General features: G+C 42.6%; 1 protein-coding gene across 1 annotated transcript; it reads left to right on the top strand.

Moving 5' to 3' along the window:
* Positions 1–1,708: 1,708 nt before the first annotated feature.
* Arl14epl (ADP ribosylation factor like GTPase 14 effector protein like) lies at positions 1,709–10,121 on the top strand. Its single transcript, XM_004651558.1, has 3 exons — positions 1,709–1,804; positions 6,793–6,932; positions 9,899–10,121. The coding sequence occupies exons 1-3, from the start codon at positions 1,709–1,711 to the stop codon at positions 10,119–10,121; spliced, it is 459 nt and encodes a 152-aa protein (XP_004651615.1).
* Positions 10,122–13,116: the final 2,995 nt, after the last annotated feature.

Below are 13,116 nucleotides of genomic sequence, written 5' to 3'. Positions count from 1 at the left end.
TAAGAACTACCATTATTTTGAAGAAATGATGAAGATAAATGAAATTTTGACAGATGTACAGCAGCTCTAATAGCTTATTAAAAATCTCTGTTTTCGTAGTCAACAAAGTCACAAATACTGCTAACACCACTAGAGACTGCTGGTTATGTTATTGCAGAAGGTCATGACAGAATTTCTATTTGAAATTAGTGGAAATAAATATGTATATTTCACTCATCCAAGTTCAAAGACCTCCTGCATTGCCGCATTGCCTGGTTGGCACTTCTGCCTCAGGAATACCAAACAAGGAAAGGGAGTGCAAGTTCTGAGCCTTTTTGTTACTTTCCTGGGACAAGTATTTGGGGCTTGTAATAAAATCCAATTATAATTTCAGTACCTGGTAAAACTGTATTATAATCCACTTTTGCTTTATTTGGAACACAAAAGAAAAACTTTCCTTCCTCATTTATTTATGGAGACCTACCTTTCATGAATGACTTAAACAAATTGCCACCAGCAATGGATTTTCATAAGAAATTAATTCTCTCTGTGCACTAAATCCCATAATACTTTAGGAAAATCTCCTGCTGGCAGAGATACCCCCACACACACACCACCCCAAGGCAGGGTCTCACTCTAGCCCAGGCTGACCTGGAACTCACTCTTCAGTCCCAGGTTGGCCTCCTACCTCGGCCTCCAGAGTGCTGGAATCAAAGGCCTGCACCACCACATCCAGCAATGACCCTGTTAAAAAATCTTTTCTTTGAGGAGGAATCTTTGTTATGTAAGGAAAATAGAGAGCCTGGGGCCCTTTTGGAAATTATCTTGAAAAGTCTCTAAGCTGAGCTCTGGAGAGGAAAGGATCTTAGCACTTTGGGGAAGACGTCTTAGAAGAGAGGAGAGTCACTGCTTGGAGCTCAGAGCTTCACTCAGAGGAGGCAGGAGTTTGGTGGTCGAAAGTGTAGCTTTGGCTGAGTGTCCCTGTGCTGGGGTGAGTCTAGGTAGCTGGTTGGAGCCAGCTGGGATAGACCATTTCTAATGAGCCAGGGCTGTGGGATCTTAGCAAAGAAGAATCCTGGAAATCTTTTCATGGAAATGACAGAAAGAAATTTCCAATTTATCAGTGTCAACAGGCCAGAATACATCCGATGACCATGGAGTGGGCAGAAAGTATGGACAACAGTTTTAGAATGAGATGGCAAGACTCGAAGAAGAAAACTTCATCTGCCTTCCCTTCCCTAATACTTCTCATAATTACCTAAAGTGGGAATCACACGGGTGTTTGTAATTACACAGATCACCAAGATGCTCTGTAATTCACGGAGTTGCCTCAGACTCACAGTGATTCTCCTACCTCTGCCTCCTGAATGCTGGGATTAGGATAGTAAGTATGTAGAAGAATGGAGACTTAAGAATCCACTGCTTAAGCAGTAAAGGGTTGGTTTCCAGTATTACCTGCTGCACATAGGTCCATGTTGCTAAAGCTGGTGGAAAGCACAATTGACTTGTGCACGGAGACCCCAGCAGAGAAAACCAGTAGACTTGAGGAGTCAGATGCAAGTTGATGAATGAGAGAAGCCAAAAGGAGGCAGGATTTTTCAAGAAGTCTGGCTTGAAAAAGGAAGGGAGAGATGAAGAGAGATCTGAAGAGAATCATATGATGAGGTTCCTGGAAATACATAATATTACTATGTTTTCTTTCTCTCCAGTTACTTGTTTAGTGATCAAAATGAATGGATCATCAGATAAAAATAATCCCACTCAAGAGGGACGCACGGATCAAAGTTCTCCCGAGAAAAAGAATCAAATTGGACAGAAGCAACTGGTATGGCATGGGGTTCATGGTCCCCTGGGGTGTGATGAGATGTGTCTGAGGTGCCTGTGGGTGTGGTGCAGAGGCCGGCCAGTACCCCACAGGAGGAAGCTTTGTCCTCTAACTGCTGGTGTGGTCTGTATACCTCATCTTTAATTCTGTGTTCCTTGATTTTTAGCCCAGTGTTCTATGTAACAGAATCTTGTTCAGAGTAGAATATTTGAAAAAAAAAAATGTAGAATCAAGTATGTTACTTTAACAAGCTCAAATTTCTCATAATGGCATGGTTCTGGCTCATCTAATTTCTTATTAGATATGGACATATTTAACATGCAAACAGTACATGTTGGTACCATCCTTTCCTTCCTCCCTGCCCCTTTTCTGAAGAGGCCTTCCTTGTTGGGGATGCAGGTCAACCCCATGGGGATTGTGGGTCATGCATCATTGCAGGGTGGGGGGAGGCAATGTCTCTGTGCAAAATGTCCCAACTTGTGGCTCTAGCAATCTTTCTTCTTTTTTTTTTTTAAAAAATTATTTATTTATTTGAGAGCGAGAAAGACAGATAGAGGGAGAGAGAGAGAATGGGCGCACCAGGGCTTCCAGCCTCTGCAAAGGAACTCCAGACGCGTGCACCCCCTTGTGCATCTGGCTAACGTGGGACCTGGGGAACCGAGCCTCGAACCAGGGTCCTTAGGCTTCACAGGCAAGCGCTTAACCACTAAGCCATCTCTCCAGCCCTCTAGCAATCTTTCTACCCCCTCTTCTGGAAAATTCTCTGAGCCATGCTGGGAGCATTTTAAGTCTACTTCAGTAATGGGCACTTAGGAGCACCTAGATGTCTGGTTTGGTAGGTGTTGAGTGTCCTCAGTATCTATCTTCATTACCCCTGTGCTGATATCAGATTCACCAAGAGAGCAGCACTCTTGCTCATTTCCCCAAGTCCTCTGTGGTTTCAGCTGGGGCTTGGGTGGAGTGTGCTGGGTCATTTATCTCCTCAGGTCCAGCTCCCATCTGAAAAAGAGAAGCAGATTCTCCATTGGAGAATGAAGTCAGCACCAGTTAAATGGGATAACCATTATTACTTTAGAGAGAATTAAAAGGATGTAGACCCTCTTACATCTAAGGTTAGTGGGAGCTTGACAGTGGAAAGCAGAATCATTACCTGGATTGGATATGATCCTGACTTGTTTCCCAGTTCCAGATATGGTTTCCTTTCCACTGAGTGGATCTGTTAGCCAGTCCAGGAGCAGCTGGTTACCCACCATGGCTGTGTGCCACTATTGCGCTTGTGTAAGCATCACGTCAGGTTGTTTGCTTCTGAGTTGCTTAGACAGATGTTAGCTCATGTAGTGCCTTCCAGCACTAGATGGGCTAATTGTGTGGAGACTGGCTCTCCTCTGGATTCCAATCAGGTCTCTGCATGGTCCATGCTGACAACGTATGGTGTCTTCCACAGCAGGGTCTTACATTAACCTCTGGTGGGTAATCAAGTGCTCTGACAGAGGTCTGTCTTGTTTGTTTTGGGAGATCTAATAGGTCTCTTTGATCAACAGCTCATTGCGGATACAGACCACATTCTGGTGCAGGGAATCACAGGCCAGCGCCAAGGGTAAAGAAAAAAGAAAAAGACAGAGAAGAAAAGCAGGGTGGCTCACCTAATTCTTATCACAAAATACTAGGATTAGCCTCATTTTACAAAATGGGCAACTGAGGCTTAGACAAGTAGGAGCTTTCACAAAGCATACTACTGACAAGAGACAAAGGAAGCAATGAAGAGAGGTTGGCTCACCTGGAAGTAGAGAACGGTAACCGATGGAACTAAGTTTTACATGTTTCATAGCTATAGCTAAATTCCGAGCTGCTTCATAAGGTAAGCTTATAAAACAAACCAGTATGTCTACACCAGGAGGGAACTTTAAGGGCTTGTATTATTTTAGACTGCCCAGACAGTTCTGAAGCTAAATAAACTGCAGAAAGCCTATGAGATCTGTTACCAGTTTGTCACATTGAAAGGGTCCCTTTGGCCACTAGGAATTGCATTTCAACACGCATTCAGGATACTCAAACTCTTGCCTTCTAAAATACTTCAGACAAACATTCTCTTCTCTAGTGGCATGTGGCTACATGTAAACATCCTGCCAGTTTGTGGTGCACATGCCTGTAATCCCAACATGCAAGAGGTCGAGGCGTGAGTATTCTCATTAGTGCGAGGCCAGCCTGGATTACATAATGAGTTACAGGTTCGTTTCTACAGCCAGAGATCCTGTCTCAAGCAAGAAACAAGCAATCAAAACATCAGTAGTAAAACAACAAAAAGTCACCATCTTTATTTTATTTTATTATTTTATTTTATTTGAGGCAAGCCCAACACACTGGCCTTTTTTAATGCAAGAGAGCGAGGGAGAGAGAGAGAGAATTGGCACACCAGGGCCTCAGCTACTGTAATTGAACTCCAGGTATGTGTGTCCTCTTGTGTGCATGTACAACCCTGAGCACTTGCATCACTGTGCAGGCTTACGTGGAACCTGGAGAGTCAAACATGAGTCCTTAGGCTTTGCAGGAAAGTGCCTTGATCCTTAAGCTGTGTCTCCAGCCCACCATATTTATTTTTGGTGGAAACATTTTAGTGCTTGTCTTCTCAACCAGGACCTATTTAGTTTCCAAGTACAAAAGTCCCCCAGAAAAGATTTGGAAATTTCCCCTAACACTCCAGAAAATTCTTATAGCAATATTCTTCTTGCTCACATCTGGTTCTGACTGACAGTGGACACTGATGGTATTCACCCCCTTGGACAAAGAGTGCTTCTGAAACCCATCCCAGAGGTCTGACGGGTGGTTGTGTGTGCTTTGGGTCCTCACCGTGGTTACGATTTACACAGGCGTCTTCAGCTGGGAGCTGAGAAGTGTTGCAGGAGAGAGCAATGATTGGGCTTGAACTCCCCAAGCCAGCAGTTCTTCACCATACAGTGGCTTTCAAGTTCTTAACTATCATTAGCAAAGAACTGAAAAAAGATTTAAGAGAAAGCAAAATCAAGAAGCCAAGAAAAGGCAGCTTTCATTTATTTATTGCCTTTTCTTTTCCCTCAGTCAAGAAGGGTTTCTGGGAAGAAGAAAACCTGGAAAGTTCAAGTGGAGGCTTGAATCAGGTCCTTTTGTTAATTAGGTATCTAGTTAGGATTAGCTCTAGTGCCAACTTCCAGTGTACATGAAGGTCCGTGACAGGTTACTGGGCCCAGCCTCAGGAAGGGCTGGTCCACCAGTGCCCAGAGCAGGGAAAGCTCATGACAGGCTTAGCAGGAAGGGCCAGGGAGCTGCGGTTTCTCTCCATCTTGTATGAGGCGGGAGCTCTCTAGTTTTGTCAGCACAGGGAAGCACCCATGTACTGGGTCTGGATCCCTAGTGAAGTGCCTGTAAAAGAAAATCAACTTGCTGCTACCTTGAGCAGCCTGGCCAGAGAGAGGAGCTGAGATTTAAAAAAAAAAAAAAAAAAAAAGGTCCTTCCAGAATCAAAGCTAGGAGAACTGGAGGTACCATGCCAAGATGGCATGGATGGCATGGGAGGACCCGATGCAGAGGATGTGAGGGGAGGGAGAGAGGGAGGGAAGAGAAGAGAGAGAGAGACGGAGACTCCTAGAATCCAAAGAACGACGGAGGCCTCTTTTTGTAAGTCTTTTGGGGGGATGTGGACAGGGGGCTGCTTGGCTCTTGCACGAGGCAGCGGCGGGGGCCGGGGCCTGGCGGGAAGGCACTGTGGACAAGGTGAAGTTTCAGAATTCAGAGGTGCCTCAGCTTGGACAGGGAGGCAGAGGAGCTGTGGCTTGCCCACCTGGCTTTGGTCTTCAGAAAGCAGGAGCTTGGTAAAGTAACCACATTTATATCCTCACACTTATGGCCAAGTAAATGCTAATTCTAGTGTTCATTCTCATCAGGTTACAAGTTGGCTGGTGTTTCAAGGTATATCAAAACCTCTTTTTAAAAAATATTTTATTTATTTATTTATTTACTTGACATGGATAAAGAGAAGGAGAGAGAAAGAGAGAATGGGCGTACCAGGGCTCCAGCCTCTGCAAATGAACCCCAGACGTGTGTGCCCCCTTGTGCATCTGGCTAACGTGGGTCCTGGGGAACTGAACCTAGGTCCTTTGGTCAAAGCCTCTTTTTAAAAATATAAAAAGATAACTGGAAACCACAGAGTTTATAGCTCTTTTTATTTTCTTTATATTTTTTCAATTTTTATTAACATTTCCATGATTATAAAAAATATCCCATGGTAATACCCTCCCTCCCCCCCACTGTCCCCTTTGAAACTCCATTTGAGAGCGACAGACACAGAGAGAAAGGCAGATAGAGGGAGAGAGAGAGAGAATGGGCACGCCAGGGCCTCCAGCCACTGCAAACAAACTCCAGACATGTGCGCTCCCTTGTGCATCTGGCTAACATGGGACCTGGGGAACCGAGCCTCGAACCGGGGTCCTTAGGCTTCACAGGCAAGTGCTTAACCGCTAAGCCATCTCTCCAGCCCGCCTACAGCTCTTTTTAATTATTTTTATTTTTATTTGTTCATTAGACAGAGAAAGAGAAGTGGGTGCTCCAGGGCCTCTAGCTGATGCAAACAAACTTCAGACGCATGTGCCACCATGTGAATCTGCCTTACATGGGATCTGGGGAATTGAACTAGGGTCTGCAATCTTCACAGGCAAGCACCTTCACCACTAAGCCATGTCTCTAGCCCATATAAAAGCCTCTTTACCTGTGATCCTTTTGTATATTTTTATTATGTAAGATTTATACTATGTGTTTCTTTATTTAGAAAAAGTGACTTAAGTTTGAGAATATTGACGTCACCTTTTGAAACTTAAGCAAGCTATTGAATTCCTCTTGTAAAACAGATGTTGTTTGAGGTCGTTGTGATGCAAGTTACAGACAGTTCATTTGGAAGCAATGTAAGATGACTGAGACTATGTGGTTCTTACAAATAAAACATCTTGCTCATTTCACAGCAACAGATAGAGCGGCAGCTAAAATGCTTGGCATTTCAAAACCCTGGACCACAGGTGGCTGACTTTAATCCTGAAACAAGGCAGCAGAAAAAGAAAGCACGGATGTCAAAGATGAATGAATACTTTTCTGTAAATCACAAGTAAGGTTGTGACTTATTACATTTGATTTGTAGGCTTATAAAATGCATGAGTTCTTGACTCTAAAGCAAGTGAACTAAAAGTTGCCTCTTTATGATTTAAAAATATTCCTTCACAAGTACACACGTACACCACTTGTTGGGAAATTAACAACTTCAAGGAAGGAGACTATTATCTCAGCTGGGCAGGCTGGCACACACCTGCGATGATAAAAGGACTGCAAGTTTAAGAATAGTCTGGAATCCTTCCTGAGACTGTGTGCTCACATGCACATGCACACGGGTGCATAGGTGCATGCAAGAGAGACTCTGACTGTTAAACCAAGAAGTCACTTAAAAAAAAAAAAGACAAAGGCCTTATCCCAGACTCTAGGCTTTCTGTGGAAAGTTGGGTAAATACAACAAAGATATCATTAGAAGGAAAAATATTATAACCCCATATAAATATTATATGGGAGTGGATTCAGGATATTAAAAAGGCATCAGGTGGGTTGGAGAGATGGCTTAACAGTTAAGGCACTTGCCTTCAAAGCCTAAGGACCCAGGTTCAAATCCCCAGGACCCATGTAAACCAGATGCACAAGGTGGTCCATGCATCTGCAGTTCATTTGCCCTGGCTAGAGGCCCTGGCATGCCCATTCTCTCTCTCTCTCTGTCTTTCTTTCTTGAATAGATAAATAAATAATATATTTAGAAAGGCACCAGGCTATCACCAAACACAATGATGGTTAATGCATCAGAAGCATAAGCTAGCTGGAGATTCAGCTCAGTGATAGCACACTTGCTAGTCTACACATGGGCTGGGTTCCGTCTTCAGCACCACAAGGGGGAAAAAATGATAAACCAAGCAAGCCATAAACAAAAGGTTGATAAACTCAACAGTATATGTTCACTAAAATATACTCTTAAAAGCCAGGCATGGTGGCACACACCTTTTATCCCAGCACTCAGGAGGCAGAGATAGGAGGCTAACCATGAGTTTGAGGCCAGCCTGAGATTACATAGTGAATTCCAGGACAGCCTGAACTAGAGTGAGACCCTACCTTGAAAACCCAAAAGTAATAATAGTAATGATAAAGATACTCAGTGAAGAACAAATTGAAAAGTGAAAGAAGTTATTCATACCCCATAAAAGTCAGCAGCTAAAACCTCTGAAGAAGCTTTCAAGTACATGAGACAAAGATAAGCTTCATGACAGAAATATGAAAAAAAAAAAAAAAACTACCGAATGGGCATTTCACAGCAGGAAAGACCAATCAGCATTTAGGATATCAAACCTCATTAGGACATTATGACATGTGCCACACTCCCCAGTTAGGCAGAATGAAGTCTGACTGCCCAGAGCTGGGCAGACTATGGGATGTCAATTAAGTATAAAGGGACACTCGATTTTATTCAAAAATAGCTTAGCATTTCTTATGACTTATGACCTAGTATCTTCATTTTGGGGTACGCATCCTGTGACAAAGGTCTCATATGAGGAGAGGAAGTTTAGGAAGGAGTTCCAGGGCAGCAGTCTGTCATGGCAGAAATAACAAGGTGTTAATAAGCCAGGCGCCCGTCACTGATATGAACGGTGAGGAGTGTGCAGCACAGCCACTCAGTGGAAGGCATGTGCCACAGGCAGTGCCTGAATAAAGAATCCCAAGTCTCGGCGTGGAATACAAAAGCCAGTTCCAGGAGGAAAATGTCCATATTTGGGGGATCCGTGAGTGAGTGAAGAAGAACGTGAGTCTCCATAGGAAGGCATTCCTGCTAAAGTGTGATAAGGAGGCGGCAGGGACGCTCCACACACTTTCCAGTTTCATGGGGGAATGGGGGGAGCCTGTGACTTTCGCTGAGCAGGAAGAGGAGGTGTCATGCCTTCCTGGGGACCCAAGGAGCGGTGGTACCGAATGCAGCCACGAAAGCCGACTTGCCTGTCCTGTGGAGCTCAGGATCCTCATGGATATGAGCTGTTAGGCAAGGCTTTTAGCTGCTCTGATTTTTTTTTTTTTTTGGGTGTGGGGGGGAGTGTGTTTAAAGTGGCTTGGTTTTGAGAGAGTGGTGGACTTCTGGGAAATGTTTTTGCCCCTGAAAATATTGTAGAGGGTGACAGAGGGCATTTTTCTTCACTTGGGCTTATGATGAAAGATGTCCATCTTGGCCACCTACAGTCTCCCTCCACACTGGGGGAAACAGAAGGTAACAGAACAGGCACCAAGACATTTGAGTATGAATCTTTTTTTTTTTTTTCCCTTTAACGATTGTGGTATAGTTATTGATGGATTTTATTCTAAATCATTAAAATTATAATTGAGGGCTAGAGAGATGGCTTAGTGTTTAAGGTACTTGTCTGTGAAGCCTAAGGACCCAGGTTCAATTCTCCAGTTCCTATGTAAGCCAGATGTGTAAAGTGTTACATGCATCTGGAGTTTGTTTGCAGTGGCTAGAGGCCCTGGTGCACCCATTCTCTCTCTCTCTCTCTCTATCTATCTATATGTATGTCTCTTTCAAGATAAAATAAATAAATAAAAGTTTTTAGAAGCCTGGCTTTTAAGAATTAAAAAAGAAGAAGAAATGTAATTAAATTTAGTAGAATATTTTTAAGAGAGGAAAAAAGAGTAAAAATTAGTAGGAAGACACCAGCAACATGGTCATACCTTGAAGAAGAGTATAGGACATTTGTAGAATGGTGCTATAATTAGCTATTCCTGCTAATTTCCTTAGATGTGTGATGACATTCTTCATCCATGCTGGAAAAACTAAGTTTCCACAACAAGCCCTGCAGCATTAGAAATGGTTCGATCTCCTGTTGATGATTCCGTAACGTCACCGCCATTCAGGACTGTGTAGTGTTTCTGCCTGCCCTCTGGGATGCTCTGCCCACAGAGGAAAAGGGTCCTGTCTGCCGCTTAGACTCACAGTAGTTTATTCTCACAAGTGAGGGCAGTCCCAGCAATGTTCTCAGTGTCGTTCTTTCCTAGTAGAGTCATGAAGAAATATGACAAAAGCGGCAGGCTGATCTGCAATGACGCAGACCTGTGTGACTGCCTGGAGAAGAACTGCCTGGGCTGCTTCTACCCCTGCCCCAGATGCAACTCCACCAAGTGCGGGCCGGAGTGTCGCTGCAACCGCCGCTGGGTGTACGACGCCATCGTCACCGAGTCCGGAGAGGTCATCAGCTCGCTGCCCTTCGACATTCCTGACTAGACGCAGCAGTGGATGGACTCTTTCATGCTCCCTTTCCTTCTTTCTTCCTTCCTCTCTTTCTTTCTCCCCTTTTCCCTTCTTCCTTTCCCTCCCTCCCTCCTTTCCTTTCTTAAAAGTGTAATTTTTTTATTGACAATTTTCATACTTGGATATAAATGTATTTTGAGCATAACCCCATCTCATTATTTTCTTTCTTTCCTTTAACCCCAATTGCATACCTCTTCCGCATCACCCTTCCTTTTCCAAGTTGTTATACTAATTTGATAGTTTAATGTTGAGCGTGTGTGTGTGTGTGTGTGTGTGTGTTTTGCCTTCATCCATGACAACATGTTGATGGACCCAGGATTGTACAGGTAAAACAACTGCAGTGATGTCCTGAATACAATGGCCATTTTGTGTCCAGAAGATGGCATTTCAATGACGTCCTCCCCATCACCTGGTTCTTACATTCTTTCCACTACCTCCTCAGCAGTTGTCCCCAGGCCTCCGTGGGTAGGATAGAGATGTCTCATTTAGTGCTGAATATTCCACTGTGACTTCTTCTCAGCACTTTCATGAGTCTTGTTTCTTCCCTGTAATTATACATATCAGAGAGAACATGTGATGTTTGGCTTTCTGGGCCTGGGTTACCTCACTTAGTATAATCCTTTCCAGATCCATCCAGTTCCCTACAAATTTTATAATTTCATTTTTCTTTACTACTGAGTAGTGTTGTGTAAATGTGCCATATCTTCATTATCCACTCCTCAGTTGAGGGACATCTAGGCTGGTTCCATTTCCTAGCTACTGTGAATAGAGCAGCAATAAACATCATTGTACAAGTATCTCTAAAGTAGAGAGAAGAGTCCTTAGGATATATGTCTAGAAGTGCTATAGCTGGGCCATATGGTAGATCTATTTTTAGCTGTCTTAAGAATATCCACACTGATTTCCACAATGGCTGCACCAGACTCCATTCCCACCAGCAGTGTAGAAGGGTTCCCCTTTTTCCACATCCTTGCCAACTTTTATTGTCATTTCTTTTCTTGATGATTGATGATAGCCCTTCTGATAGGAGTGAAATGGAATCTCAAAGTAGTTTTAATTTGCATTTCCCTGCTAAGGATATAGAACACTTTTTTAGATGTTTATATGCCATCTGGATTTTTTCTTTTGAGAATTCTCTACTTAGTTCCATAGCCTTTTTTTTTTTTTTTTTTTTAGGGTCTCACACTAGCTCAGGCTGACCTGGAATTCACTATGTATTCTCAGCTTGGCCTCAAACTCACAGCAATCCTGCTACCTCAACCTCTCGAGTGCTGGGCATAGCCCATTTTCTTAATTGGGTTGTTTGATTTCTTAATGTTTTGTTTTTGAGTTCTTTGTATAATCTGAATATTAATTCTCTGTCAGATGTGTAGCTGGCAAAGATTTTCTCTCATTCTGTAGGTTGTCTCTTTGCTCTATTCACAGTGTTCTTTGCTGTACAAAAGCTTTGCAATTTCATGAGGTCCCATTGGTTGATTAGTGGTTTTATTTCCTGAGCAACTGGGGTTATAGTCAGAAAGTCATTGCCTCTGCCAATACGCTGAAGTGTTTCACCTACTTTTTCCTCTACCAGTTTCAGAGACTTTCAGGTCTGATATTAAGGCCCCTGATCCATTTGGTCTTGATTCTTGTGCATGGAGAGAGACAAGAATCTATTTTCATCCGTCTACATATAGATCTCCAGTTTTCCCAGCACCACCTGTTGAAGAGGCTATCTTTTCTCCAGTGAATATTTTTGTTGAAAATTAGATGGCTGTAGCTGCCTGGATTAACATCTGTGTCCTCTGTTCTGTTCCACTGAGCTACATGTCTGTCTTTGTGCCAGTACCATGCTGTTTTTGTGATTTTCAACAAATTTCTGTAAGGGACCTTCTTCTGAGATGTAACTAAGGTCTGAATGAAGAGATAGGAGCTAAGACCCACCTGTGTGTGCATAATCTGTAAGCAGACTGGTGTTTCCTGCATGGCCAGCTGAAAAGGGTTTTTTATTGGTCAATAATAGAACACTTCATTGAAAATGTAATAGCAATTACTCTAATTTTGTAAATATGCTATGATCAAGTTCTGAAGACAAGAAAGAACGAATAAGAAAGAGTGAAAGGAAAGGGTGCTTTTTCTTTGAATTGCTTCTGAGAACCCTATTTTAGCTTATTTTTCCTGCATATCTCAGAAGATGGTTAAATTATATGATTTATAGAATCTGTGTGATTTTTGTATAGTCTTAAAAGATGAGGATCGTTGACAATTTGTAAGTTTTAATCCATTTACCTAAAAACTATAGAGAAAAGGAAAAAGGACAAATACTTACATGGTTTTGGCTCCCTCTGTTGGCCACGAATATGTACTTCAGGTTTTACACAAGCGAAAACCAAGACAACCTTTTATTCAAATAGATTTTAATAGATGATTTGAGTGATGATTAAAAAAAAAAAACTTACTTGAGGCAAATTTTTTCAAAAGCTTATTTTAATTTTAAAATTTATTTTTAAATTTGTGATTAATTTTTTTCAATGTGCCTTTTTATTTTGATATTCTAACTTCAATAATTTAAAAATAAGGATTCTTTTAGCAGAAAAAGAAAGTTTAGAAAATAAAGCTAGATAAGACATCTATCTCCCACTATGTGTCTTTCTTAGGCTGTCAGACTGACATTGCTCCATGTTTCCATGGCAATGCCCTGCTGTTCCAACCCGTGTTCAGCCCTTCTCCACGGCAGCTGTTCAGTCCTTTATCCTCTACCTTGACATTTCCTCTTCCTCCTCTTAACAACATTGCCTCCTTGTTAGAAATAATGGATGTCATTCTGCACATTACTCTGACATCTCAGTTTTCTCTCCTGCTACAAATCCTGATCAGAATCTCTATCCATCCTTCTTGCAAGTAGTGTCTACTGTCAGTAAAAACGAACTTCTCGCTCATCACTGAACAGTCTGTTAGGAGGAGCTCTGGATCTCATTCCTCCAGGGTC

This window comes from Jaculus jaculus, chromosome 14 (assembly GCF_020740685.1).
Source record: "Jaculus jaculus isolate mJacJac1 chromosome 14, mJacJac1.mat.Y.cur, whole genome shotgun sequence".
Lineage (NCBI taxonomy): Eukaryota > Metazoa > Chordata > Mammalia > Rodentia > Dipodidae > Jaculus > Jaculus jaculus.
The sequence above is the reverse complement of the archived record's forward strand: the minus strand, read 5'-3'. Positions and strand labels throughout refer to the sequence as shown.